The 14,680-nt window shown below is 34.6% G+C and overlaps 1 protein-coding gene across 1 annotated transcript in view; it reads right to left on the reverse strand.

The window, feature by feature from the left end:
* Nucleotides 1–13,527, reverse strand: part of LOC105095330 (L-lactate dehydrogenase C chain) — a 34,633-nt gene extending 21,106 nt beyond the window's left edge. Inside the window, exons 1-4 of the mRNA XM_010987456.3 lie at nt 13,417–13,527; nt 12,995–13,129; nt 9,514–9,631; nt 4,638–4,811 (exon numbers count right to left, since the gene is read on the reverse strand). Coding sequence (XP_010985758.1) covers nt 4,638–4,811; nt 9,514–9,631; nt 12,995–13,120 — 418 coding nt within the window. The 5' untranslated portion in view covers nt 13,121–13,129; nt 13,417–13,527. The remainder of the gene's footprint in view (nt 1–4,637; nt 4,812–9,513; nt 9,632–12,994; nt 13,130–13,416) is intronic.
* Nucleotides 13,528–14,680: the final 1,153 nt, after the last annotated feature.

Here is a 14,680-nt window from a genome sequence, read left to right on the forward strand (position 1 = left end):
TATCTATTAGATGATTTATGTATGCCTTTTGGTAACTACAAATTGAAAACCTACAGTACATACGCAAAAAGATAAAGAGAAGGTAATCAAAGCATATCACTAAAGAAAGTCAATCAATTCACAAAGGAAGGCAGCAAGAGAGGAAGAAAGGAACAAGTGAACTATAAAATGGCCAGAAAACAATTAATAAGATAGCATTAGTAAGTCCTTACCTATAGTAAATAATTATCAATAATTACTCTAAATGTAAATGGATTGAATTCTTCAGTCAAAAGGCAAAGAGTGTCTGGATGGATTAAAGAAACACAATCTAGCAATATCCTGCTTACAAGAGACCCACTTCAGCTTTATGGACACACATAAACTCAAAGTGAAGGGTTAAAAAAAGATATCCCCTGCAAGTGGAAACCAAAAGAGAGCAGGTGTAGCTATACTTATATCAGACAAAATAGACTTTAAGCCAAAAACTGCAAAACACAAAGAAGATCATTATATAATGGTAAAGGATCAATTCATCAAGAAGATAGTTACTGTGAATATATATGCTCCAAACATCAGAGCACCTAAATATACAAATATTAACAGACCTAAAGGAGAACAGACAATACAATAATAGTAAGGGACTTCAATACTGCCACTTTCAACAGCTGATAGATCATCCAACAGAAAATCAGTAAGGAAATGTTGGACTTGAAATATACTTTAGGATAAATGGATCTAACAGACATATACAGATCATTATATTCAACAGCAGCAGAATATACATTCTTCTCAAGTGTACACAGAACATTCTGCAGGATAGATAATATGACAGGTCACAAAACAAGTGAGCAAATTTTAAAAGGTTAAAATCATACCAAGTATCTTTTCCAAACACAATGTTATAAAACTAGAAATTAATAGGAGAAAAACTGGAAAATTCACAAATATTAAACAATAAAAAATTAAACAACACACTCCTGAACAAAGAGGCAAAGAAGAAATCAAAAGGAAAATTTAAAAATACCTTGAGACAAATGAAAATGAAAACACACCATACCAAAACTTACACAATGAAGCAAAAGCACTTCTTAGAAGGAAGTTTATATAGCATTAAATGCCTACATTAAGAAAACAGAAAGACCTCAAATAAACAGCCTCAAGGAGCCAGTACCAGAAGAGCAAACTAAGTTCAAAGTTAGTGAAAGGAAGGAAATAACAAAGATCAGAGTGGAAATGAATTAAACAGAGATTAAAAAGACAAAAATAAAAGAACAATGAAACTAAGAGCTGGTTTCCTGAAAAGACAAAATTGATACACTTTTAACTAGACTAAAAAAAAGAAAGAAGACTCAAACAAATGAAATCAGAAATGAAAGAGGAGACCTTACAACTGATACCACACAAATACAAAGGATCTTAAGAGACCACTATGGACAATTATATGCCAACAAATTGGATAACTTAGGGGAAATGAATAAATTCCTAGAAACATAAACCAACACTAAATAATGAAGAAACAGAATAAATAAATGAATAGACTGATAACGAGTAAGGAGATTGAATCAGTAATCAAAAATCTCCCAATAAAGAAAAGTCTAGGACCAGTTGGCTTCCCTGGTGTATTCTACCAAACATTTAAAGAAGAATTAATGCCAATTCTTTTCAAACTCTTCCCAAGAAATTATGAGTAGGAAACACTCCCAAACTCATTTTATGGGGCCAGCATTACTTTAATACCAAAACCAGATAAGATTGCTACAGGAAAACCACAGGCCAACTTCCCTGATGAATACAGATACAGAAATTCTCAACAAAATATTAGCAAGCCAAATTTAACAATATATTAAAAGGATCATAAACCATGATCAAGTGGGATTTATCCCTGGGATTGCAAGGGTGGTTTAACATATGCAAATCAATAAATTAACAGGATAAAAATTAAAACTATTACCATCACAATAGATGCAAAAAAAGCAATCACCAAAATTCAGTATCTTTCCATGTCAATATCATATCAACAAACCAGGTAGAGAAGAAACATAATAAAAGCCATATATAACAAGACCACAATTAACATACTCAAAGGTGAAAACCTGAAAGCTGTTTCTTGAAGATCAGGAACAAGACAAGTGAGCCCACTCTCAACACTCTATTCACCATAGTACTGGAAAGTTCTAGCCAGAGTAGTAAGGCAGGAAAAAGAATTAAAAAGTATCCAAATTAGAATGAAAGAAATAAAACTGTCCTTGTTTACGGATGATATGACTTTATTTATAGAAAATCTTAAAGACCAAACCAAAACCTACTAATCAATGAATTTAGTAAAGTTGCAAGATACAAAATACAGAAATCAGTTGTGTTTCTATACACTAACAACAAAGTACCTGAAAAGCAAAGAAAGCAATCCTATTCACAATAGTATCAAAAAAACAATAAAATACTTAGGAATAAATTTAACCAAACAGATAAAATATCTGCACACTGAAAACTGTAAGACTTTCATGCAAAAAATTGAAGAAAACACAAAAAAATGAAAAAACATTCCATGTTCATGGATTGGAAGAATTAACATTGTCAACATGTTCATATTACCCAAAATCTTCTACAGATTCAATGCAATTTAAAATACCAATGGCATTTTTCACAGGAAAAAAAATAATCCTAAAATTCTTATGGAACCAGAAGACCCCCAAATAGCCAAAGGAATCCTGAGAAAGAAGAAAAAAGGGTAGAGGCATCACGTTTCCTAATTTCAAACTATATTCAAAGCTATGTAATCAAAAAAGTATAGTACTGGCATAAAAACAGACATATAGACCAATGCAACAGAATCAAGACCCCAGAAATAAGCCCTTGCATATATGGTCAACAGGTATTTGACAAGGGAGCCAAAAATACTCAGCGCGTAAAAGACGGTCTTTTCAATAAATGGTGTTGGGAAACTGGATAATCACATGCAGAGGAATGAAACTGAACCCCTATCTGACACTGCTCACAAAAATTAACTCAAAATGGATTAAAGCCTTAAACAGAAACGTGAAACTGTAAAAACTCCTAGAAGAAAACATAGGGAAAAAGCTCCTTGACATTGGTCTTAGCAGCAATTTTTTTTGATATGACATCAAAAGCATAAGCAACAAAAGCAAAATAAGTAAGTGGGACTACATCAAACTAAAACACTTCTCACAGAAAAAGGAAACAGTCAAGAAAATGAAAAGGCAACCTATAGAATGGGAGGAAATATTTGAAAACTATATATCTTATAACGGGTTAATAATATCCAAAACATTAAGGAACTCATATAACTCAACAGCAAAAAAAAAAAAATCAAATTTAAAAATGGGCAGAGGAACCAAATAAACATTTTTCCAAAGAAGACAAACAAATGGTCAACAGGTGCAAGAAAACATGTTCAACATAATTAATCATCTGGGAAATGCAAATGAAAACCACAATGAGATATCACCTGACACCTGTTAGAGTGGCTATCACTAAGAGGACACATTGGTGAGGATGTGTAGAAAAGAGAACTCTTGTGTACTGCTGGTGGGAATGTAAATTGGTACAGCCACTATGGAAAACCGTATGGAGGCTCCTCAAAAAAATTAAAAATAGAACTACCATATAATCCAGCAATTCTACTTCTGGGTATATATCTGAAGGAAATGAAATCAGTATCTCAAAGAGATATTTGCACTCCCATATTCATTTCAGCATTATTCACAACAGCCAAGATACAGAAACAACCCAAATGTCCACCTACAGATGAATGGATAAAGAAGATGTGGTATATACACATACAATGGAATATTCAGCTACAAGAAAGTAGGAAATTCTGCAATTTGTGACATGGACGGAACTTAAAGATATTATGCTAAGTAAAATAAGTCTGACAGAGAAAAACAAATACTGTATGATGTCACTTATATATGGAATCTAAAAAAGCTGAATTCAGAGAGAGAGTACAATGCTGGCTCCCAGGGGCTGGGGGAGGGGAGAAATGGGGAGATATTGGTCAAAGGATACAAATCTCCAGATATAAACTGAGTAAATTCTGAGAATGTAATGTACAGCATGTTGACACAGTTAACAATGCAGTATTATATACTTGAAAGTTGCTAAGAGAGTAAATCTTAAATGTTCTCACCACAAAAAAAGAAGTGGTAGGAGGAGGATATAGCTTTGTGGTAGAGTGCATGCTTAGCATGCATGAGGTCCTGGGTTCAATCCCCAGTACCTCCATTAAAACAAACAAACAAACAAATAAATAAATAAACAAAACTAATTACCCCCCACATTTTTTTAATCTAACAAAAAAGGTTAAAAGAAATGGTAATTATGTGACATGATGGATATGTTAACTAACTCTACTGAATTGTAGTTGTATGAGATAACACTACTGTGGTAATCATTTTGTAATATTTATCAAATCACCACATTGTACACCTTAAACTTACATATTATATTGTCAATTAAATCTCAATAAAGCTGGAAAAAAACCCCATAGTATTGTGTACTTTGGATGGGTACAGTTTATTGTACATAAATGTTCCCTCAAGGACACTGTTTTAAAAAGAAAAGAAAAGGGATGGTATGGTATGATATAGTATGGAAAGATCATCCTTATGCAGTTAAAGAGAGTAGAAAAGACTCACCTGGATTTGAAACAACAAGCATCTTACAGTCAGGACTATGTTCGACTATGGTAGGAATGATTGATTTCATGATGTTCACATTACGTTGGACCAGGGCAAGGCGACTTTCTCCCTCCTGCTGCCGTGCACCTGCTGTGACAATAACTAATTTGGAATTTGCAGACACACTGTAATCTAAAGAAGGAAATAAAAGAAAATGTTTGAATCAAGACTGCCATAATCACTGAGCCTCACTTCTTTAAAAGTCTATTGTATGACTGGTATCATCTACTTTCATATCTGGCATTTGCAAATGAACAGATTTTCCCTGCAGTAATGTTATCTTGTTTAACCTGAAGGAAATCTTCTCACTATGACTTAAATCTATTAAACCCAATGACAATGTGTTATAATGCTCACTATTCCATACTGGAGTTTTTAAAAAGTATTATATGACTTAGAAGTTATTTTCTATATTGATGTCAAAAATTAAACTAGCTAAAATCGCCTCTAAACTCTATCTCCATCTTTCAAAAACTTGTATTTTTACTCTTTCAAAAAGGAAATTTGCTTCATTTTAAAGATATTTGTTGCATCTCTATTTATGGTTATTCTTATATCTTTCTAATCCAATCTATAAACCATAAATGTTTTAATGTTTTTCCTGCCCCAGTGAAGATTTCAATTAGAAAAACAAACTTAGAAAGATGGCATTTCTTAGGCTGGCAAGTTTCACATTAATCTGAGATTATCTCTCCCTTCTGTCACATGAAAGATCTGTAGGAGGCAGTTCTCTTCTCTCTCTGCATACATAATCGACTCATTCTCACTCAAAGACCTTGCTGGACATTCATCTTCCACAGAATGGTCTTATCTAACCCCAGAAATCCAAAGCAATCTCTCAACCTCTGCGTCTCACTCTTTCTCCAGCTTCTTTTTCTCCCTCCTCTCCACTAGAATTTTAGAAGATAAACTAGCAAAAATACCCTTGCAACTTCTCCAGAGTCATCTCTCCATAGCTCAGATCAATTATTTGAAATATCATGTTCACAAATTCAATTAAAGTATATACCAGAGTAAAATACCAAATATTTTCATCATCTGCCTACAAGTTATCTTACTAGTTTTGTGTCTTATTTTTATTTCAGAATATCCAGGTGTCCTGATTCTGTTAATCCCATCATCTCCTTATCTGTTATTTTCCTTTCTAAATATAACTCAGTCCTCCCAAAGACAGCAAACCATAGTGGTCTGGAACAAAGCCTTCTTCAAATACCAGGTCCTCTGCCAGGCATCCCCTAATTATGTAATTCATAAATAGTACTCTTACTTCACTGAATTTTTATAGTACTTACTGCCTATAATTCTCAAATAGTCCTTACATATAGTGCCTTATGTTATCTTCCCATGGTTATATTGTACTTATACCCCTAACTTGATCATTAGATCCATAATAACAGATTCTGATCTCATATTTCTCCCTTTCTTCCACAAATATCTTAGCACCACCTATGTTCCAGGCATCTGAGCGCTATGTTTTCACATTTCATGTGGGCTCATATGGTACATATGAGTCAAAAACATCTGTGGATAATCAATGACATCCATTGCTCTACCTCATTATAGCTCACTAAATGTATTTTCAAAATGAAATATATTGTGAAATATATTATTAATACAGAAGCATGTATAAGAAATATATACCCAGTTTTAAAAATATTAAAGTTAACAACTTTGTAAAAATCACACAAATTAATAGAACATCATCAATATCTTGGAAGCCCCTGTGTGCCCCTAATAGGCTGCATCCACATCTTTCATTCTCAGAGGTTACTAACCATTCTTCTCAGTGGTGAAAATTACAATCTTATCTTAAAAGTTTTACTACTTATGCATATTTAAACAACATATTAAGTTTTATCTGTTTTTGAATCATAAGGTATATATTACGTTAGCTAAATAGTATGTATCTGATATTCACCCACGTTTATGTGTGTCCCTGTAGTTCATTCACTGTCATTGTGATTTAATACTACACAGGATAATTTATCAACTCAGTATTGCTATACATTGAATTGTTTCCAAATCATAACACTATACATTTTTGTACATGTATCTTAGTGCACATGTACACAAGTTTCTCTTGGGAATATACCTAGGAGTGCAATTTCTAGGTTTGGGATATGTTCAACTTCATCAGGTAATGACAAACCTAAAAAAAGTAGTAGTTTTACTATAATACACTCCTACATGTCATGTATGAGAAAATCTACTGTTCCACATCCTGGAAAACATTTAGTATGATCACACTTTTGCCAACCTAATGGTGTATAATGGTATATTGATAGGCTTTTTAATTTTCTTTTCCTTGGTTACTAATGAGATTGTCTTTTCATATAGTTATAGGCCATTTGAGTTTCTTCTTTTGTGAAATGTTCAAGTCTTTCCCCATTTTCTACTAGGCTATGTATATTTATCTTATTTATTATACAAGTACTTTTATTCTTAACACTATTCCTTTGTCAGCTGTTTTTGTTGCAAATATTTTCTTTCAGTTTATGACTTGTCTCTTTACTCAATATCTTTTCATGAACACAAACACTAACGTTTATATCCTTTCCTTTTTTGTTCATGTTTTTGCTGTCCTTGTGTTTAATTCTTCCCTATCCTGAGGTCACAAAGATGCTCTATATTATCTTCTAAACAGAAGCTTTGAAGTTTTGCCTTTCACTTTTTGTCTTTAACCAATTCTGAATTAATTTTTGTGTGTGTTATCAGGCACAGGTTCAATTTTATTTCCTTCCATAAAAATAACCATTGCTGTAAGAAAAAAAAATTTAAGTCTGCAAATTTCCCATTGAGCTACAATATTATCAGTGTTACACAACAATTTTTTGTCTCTGCATTTAATTAGCATAGCTTTGTAGTAAGTCTCGATATCTGGTAAAGCAAGTTCTCACCACCTTGTTCTTTCTCAAGAGTATTGTTGACTGCTCAGCCCAGGCTGTTGCCATAGTGAAGCTGAGAAAGAGGTCAAGCAGAGGTTGCAGCAGCTCCTCAAAGGGGGCTTCTCTTCCATCCACTATTCCTCTAAAGATTTACCTGGGATTTAAGAGGAGTGTACATCTCTTAAATGTAATATGTGAATAAACTGTTTTGAACCTACTTTGTGGACAAAGGACTATTTGCTCATCTAGATTTGAAAGCAATCAATGGACAGGAAGGAAATGGAAGGTGTGCACTCTGGCTGGGATGAGAGATGGACCATCATTCAGACATTCACCAATTGGATGGCTCAGGGTTCTCACTACACAGTTCCATTTGTGGCAGAGTGGAACCCCTACTGACTTTTATATGATAGACTGTATCAAAACAAGTGTATTTAACAATGTTTACAAAAAGCATCTTATCTACTCTCAACCTTTGAACTTCTGAATGAATTTTAGAATTAGTTTAACATGAACAACAATAACAAAACCTGTTGGGTTTTTTACTGTGATTGCATATAATCTATAATCAATATGGGAAGAATGGATGTTTTATGATATTGAGACTTCTATGAATAATGCATATCTCTTCATTTATTTATTTAATGTCTTTCAGTGAGGTTGTATTAATTTCTGTATGAAAGCTTTTATACATGTCTTGTTAGATTTATTCCTAGGTACTTCCCATTTTTTATAACATAAATAATAGCTTTAACATTTTTACCTGTTTTTGCATAATTTTTTATTAATAATTTTGTGTCTGACATCTTTGCTAAACTCTTAGTCCTATACGTTGTCCCTCTTTTTATATTTGTTTTTATCTTCTTTTTGATTCACTGGGTATGTTTTCATAATTTTACTTCTTCCCCTTTACTAATTTAGAGGTTACACACTGTTTTCATTTTTTTAAAGGTTGTCACAGAAGTTGCAACGTGCATATTTAACTCACTAAAGCCCAAAGTTAATCATCACCTTTCCCACTTCCCCAGTGATTGGGGAACTTGGAACACTACTTCATTCACCACTACCACTCCTCACCTCCAGATTTATATGCTATGTTTAAAATTTTTTAACCCCATAAGACATTACGTCTTATACAATTGGTGTTTATTTAGATTTGTCCTTCTTTTCACTATCTCCTGTGCTCTTCATTTTTTTTCCTGCATCTCAGACTTTGTATCTGAGATCCCTTTTCTTTTGCCTTTAAGTATATAGCTTTGCATTTACATGTTTTAGGTCAATATAAAATGTTTATAATGGTGCTAACAGGTATTTTTAAATTAACCACTTTCAGTTCCAATCATGTTAGATAAGAGAGCTTCTAGTAGAAACTACATCTGTTGAATCACATTACCAAAAAGCACACTATATACTTTAGCATATGATAAAACAATTATTTTCCTAATTCTCTAAGGCTTCTGTTGGCCAGCACATGATGCTAATGCTACTGTGGTTAAACTCTCCACTTCCTCTTCCATAGCCTCAAAATATACCCTGAACCTAGTCCTCTATAAACACATATCAAAAAAAAAAGGTTAAGAATATAGATAAATGTATCAATAATATTAGAAAAACTATGCAAGACTGCATATCCTTCAGGAAATATGTAAGAAAGACTGAAAGACAAGTTTAAAAGCATTTATATGTCAGTTACGTAAAAAAATAGAAAAAACGAAAGAAATACATAAAATCATTAACAGAAGAGATTTTAAATTTCTTTATACTTTTTTGTATTTATCAAATTTTCTCCAATTAAAATAGAATGTTCTTTTTTTTTAAATTAACCTTCTAAACTGTATGTCCTAATTACAGTGGTGCTATTTTTAATTTTATATTTATTGACATCAGTCTAGTAAAATTCATTACTTTTTCTAAAGTTCTGAAAATAACTTTATAAAACTAAAATTAACCTTTTCCAGAGACAATCTTTGAAGTATGAAAGAAAAGACTGCCATGCTGAAGATCCATCGTTTCTCCCTTCAGTTTGTCCACTGCGATATCAACAAGGGCGAGCTCATCAGCCAAATCCTAAAATACATGAAAGTTCTGAATAAAATGTTCTGGAAAATGTTCCCATTTCAATTTTAGGAGAAAGAGAAAAAAAATTGTGTGGTTATTTTATAATCAAAGGAGTGTTACATTTTTAATAGAAAAATGATATAAAAATAATAGTTTTTTAAATGTGCCTAGAGAGACTAGAAGTTAAACAACAGAATGTAGCAAAAGGTATTGTTTTGCCTTCATGTAATTGTCAAAGTTTTTAGAATTGGGTTTTTTTCCACTTCAGATAACAGTTTAAACTGAATGAAAAGTTATAGAATCCTTTCAAAATATTTTATTATATTTAACCCTTATGACTAATTTCTGAATTGGTTCAAGTCGTTTTTCTTTTTTTAATTGATGTATAGTTGATTTACAATGCTGTGTTAGTTTCTGGTGTATAGCATAGTGATTCAAGTTATTTTTTGGTATGAATCCTTACGGTCAAAATAGAAAGGCAGCCACCTATGGGAAACCATTCTATGTAGTTCAGTAAATTACAGTTAACCCAGCCCTTCAACCTAAGGTTAGATAAGCATGTAACCAGACCCAATCAATTGTGCCATCCTTCCTTCTGGCCACAGCAATTAGTTCACAAATGAGGATATGGCCCCAGGCATTACAAATGAGCACAATGTCTGTGACGTTAGCAAATGGAAGATGGGAAATTAAGAGAAAAAAAAATCTAAGGCAAACTGTTACGGCCACTTTGCTTGGTACAGGACAACGAAGTAGGCTGTACTGCAACCCACTCCTAAAGACTTTACCACTCCTAAAGACTTTACATGTCCTTATAAAACCTTTAAAGTCCACTTTTCAATGACATATGCAGGTATCATGGTACTCATTACAGCCCATATGCCCCTTCAAGTCAATGGACTATATGATTATGCATATTTTAATATCCTTCATCACTTCCCATTTATCCCATAATTTATATCAATGTGATTTGAAGACAACGTCCTGAACTAGTCTGCCTGCTTCACTTGGGCACTTAACAGAGTACAAATGATTCTAGTAGAAAATAACTGGGTTCTAACAATTGACCTTCTCTTACAATTCAAGTTCTGAAATTTCATGATATTTTTTGGAGTAGGCTTTTTTTGATTCATTGTGCTGAGCACTCAGTGAATTCTTTATGTCTGCAAACTCATGTCATTTTATCTCCTGAATAATTTTCTTCCCCCTCTTATTTCTTACTGAAATGTCAATCAGCTACTGGACATTCTGATTAATCCTCTAATTTCACCTCTTTTCTATACTCCATCTTTGTCCAACAGTTGGCTACACAGCAGCCCAAAAGGAGTAAAAGGGCTCTCGCCTCTGTTGAACATGTAGACTTTCAATGAATCCTACTGCTTTCAATAAGATGTTTGTCCTCTATTGTCCTTGATTATCTTGAGTGCAGAGCCTGTCTAATTTAAACTCCCTTTGCCTGCTGGGATGTGAGAGGTGGTTGCCTGGTTGATGAAGGTAAAGAAAGAAGGTGCAGAAGAAAATCTGGTGGGTTTCCTTCTCATCATACAAACTTTCAACCAATCCTGTTTTTAGTCCTATCCCTTACCTCCATCTTGTGAGGTGACTGATACTTTCAATTCCTGAACCTTTCTGGGGTTCTGGAACTTAACTGGCTTTGTTTCATCCTGTCATCTCCCTCTGCAGGTTTCCAAAAACTTTCTAAATAATGAAGAAAAGCTTTTAAGAGTACAGGTTCTGTGTCCAGACTGCCAAGTTTTGAATTCTGGCCCTTTCACCTACTAGGCATGTGACCATGAGCAAGTTATGTAACATCTGTGCTTCAGTATTTTCATATATAAATGGAGACGGTAACAATACTTTACTCCTAAGGTTGTAACAGAGATTAAATAATATCTTTAAAACATTAGAGAAGTAAAAAACTTATACATTAAAAATTATAAAACATTGCTGAAACAAATTAAAGGAGACACAAATAAACAGAAAGACATCCCATGTTCATGAATTGGAAAATTTAATATTGTTAAAATGTCAATACTACTCAAAGAGATCTACAGATTTAATGTAACCCCTACCAAAATCCCAATGGCTATTTTTTTAAGACATAGAGTAGTCCATTCTAAAATTCATATGGAATCTTAAGAGACTCTGAATAGTCAAAACAATTTTGAAAAAGAACAAAGTTGGAGGTCTCAAACATCCCAATTTCAACACATATTACAAAGCTAGTAATCAAAACAGTGTGGTACTGACATAAAGAGACATACAGACCAATGGAATAGAATAGATAGCCCAGGGGAAAAAAACTCTCACATATATGGTCAATTATTTTTCGACAAGAGTTCCAAGACCACTCAAAAGGGAAAGGACAGTATTTTCAAAAAATGGTATTGGGAAAACTGGATATTTACACGCAAAAGAATGTGGTTAGACTGTTTACCTTATACCACAGACAAAATTAACTCCAAATTGATCAAAGGCCTAAAGGTATGACCTAAAACTATGAAACTTTTAGAAGAAAAAATAGAGGAGAAGCTTCATGACATTGGATTTGGCAATGATTTTTGGCTAAGACATCAAAAGCAACAAAAGTAAAAATAAAGTGGTAGAGTGCATGCTTAGCATGCACAAGGTCCTGGGTTCCATCCCCAGTACCTCCATTAAATAAATAAACCTAATTACCTCCCACACACAAAAAAACTTAAAATTGGTAAACTGAACAACATTAAAAATTTAAACTTCTGTGCATCAAAGTTCACTATCAACAGAGTGAAAAGAAAACCCATGGAATGGGTGAAAATATCAGGAAATAGTTTATCTGATAAGCAGTTATATTTAGAATATAAAAAGAACTCCTACATCTCAACCACAACAAATAACCCAATTTGAAAATTGGCAAAAGATATGAACAGACATTTCTCCAGAGAAGATAAACAAATGGCTAACAAGCACACAAAAGATGTTCTGGAAACACAAAGGAAGATTAAAGAACTTCTATTGTTATTTTATCAAATGCGGTATTTTTTTGCTTTATAATTAACATGTAATACTTATGTAACAAAAATTTTTAAGGTATAAGCCATAGGGAAATACGATGTTCACCTATTACTGTTCAAGGAGGGCAAAGTGCTGGATCATTTCAACAGGAAATGTTATAATATTAACCAAATAATACAATCAATGTGTCTCCTATAAACAAATTTAAATAGTCTGGCAATGCCTGACACATGGTAAACTCCAAATAAATGTTTCTTAAATTGAGTAAAATCAGATGATACTTATTTGCTACTAAGGGATTAACCCTGCACTCATCAACATCCACAAGACTTAGAAGTCCTTACTCATTTTCAGCCACAGTATAGGCTTATTACTTACCTTCAATAAGATACAAATAGCACAAGCCATGCCTACAGCACCTGTTCCAACAATGGTGATCTTACTCTGGGAAACTTCACCTTCCTCAATTAGATTCTCAATAAGCTGCTCCTTGACAGTTGACATTTTGAGAACCTGATAAGGATAATGCAATTTCAGTGGAATCGAACTTCCTGAATGAACCACTCTTATACTCAGGGATGTACATTTGATGTACACACTGAACATCTAAGGAACTACCTCCAGTTTGCAGAATGCTGGGGCCAGGGGTAGAGGGAAGCCAAAGGAAAAAATGCCTGGTCCAGGGGCGTGGAGAGGTAGCGCACGGAACATCCTGTCAGTATTAGGGATTGGGGCACCAAGTTTTTTTTCACTTCTCCCAGCCCCCAACCACCGTTTATACTCCAGTCCCAGTCACTCACAAATGCTCGGCGTGGCGCAGCTCAGTACAGACGGCCTGAAAGCGCAACGCACTGCCTTTCAGTTGCTCTTTGAAGTTACACCAGAGAAAAAAACACCAACGTCAGTTAAAGTGCGAAGCCAGGAGACCGTTACTCTCCGAACCGTTGAGCAAGCACGCTCCCACGCTTCGCTCTCGTTCGTCAGCACGCAAACCCCGCCCCACGGCCGGCCTAGGCGCAGGTGCAGGCGCAGGCGCATTGGAGGGTTCTTGATGTCCTCTGGTCTGAGTGCGTTCTGTGGATTCTCTGGGTTCCTGTGGTTTCCTTCTCGTGATGTCCGTATGAGAAGTTCTCAACGGTCTTGAAGAGTGTGCAAGAGAGGGCTACTGGGGTGTTTAATTTCCTTCAGCCGGCCTAGGCCTCTGATTTTAGGGCCGAGGCTTTTTGGAGACCAGACTACTGCACAGTGGCCAGCAAGGGGTCAGGCTCTAATTCCTCGCGGGAAAGAATTCTCCTGGGAGCACTTCCTATCCTCCAGTGGGCCAGCCTAAACCAGCATCCTGAGGACCTTGCTTCCACATCCTGAATTGACGGTATCTGGTTGAGGCAAGATTGGAAATGGGCAGCTAGCTTGGGACACGTGGGGGAGCTCAAGGCCTGAGCGGACCTAATGTGCCTCTTCCTGAGCGGGCTTTGCTGAAGGGATCTGAGCCACAAGAATGAAAAGGAATTTAAGGAAAGGATGGGCTTGAGAACTGCCAACCTAAGTTTGAGAAACAAACTTTCGATGCACTTACCACACCCTTGTCCAAGCATTTATTTGCAGGAATTTAAAAAATTATTAAGCTCTGTAACTTCAGGACCAAGTGTTTAAATAGTTTGAATTTCTCCTGAGAGAACAGAGGGTAGTAATGAAAAGGAAAGGCCATGTCTAGTTTTCTAAGAATAATTTTAATTTACAAGAATTTATAATTCACAGAAGGGAGCATAACCTCCTCTGTCAACGTGTCAATTTCTGGTGTACAGCACAATGTCCCACCCAGGTATATATACATAACATTCATTGTCATCTTTTGTCATCACTTGCATTTGAATCCCTTTCAAAATCTGAAGGATAGTCCATATTCTGTATCAAAGCCTATAATTTGTTTTTAATGTGGTTCAGATCATGCAATAACCCTGCTTAAAACCCTTCAGTTGCTTTCCATTACACTTAAAATAATCAATTTTTACCACAACCTAAGAGACATTCTAGACTTGGCCTCCTTCTATCCCTCCAACTTCA

This window comes from Camelus dromedarius, chromosome 12 (genome assembly GCF_036321535.1).
Source record: "Camelus dromedarius isolate mCamDro1 chromosome 12, mCamDro1.pat, whole genome shotgun sequence".
Taxonomy (NCBI): domain Eukaryota; kingdom Metazoa; phylum Chordata; class Mammalia; order Artiodactyla; family Camelidae; genus Camelus; species Camelus dromedarius.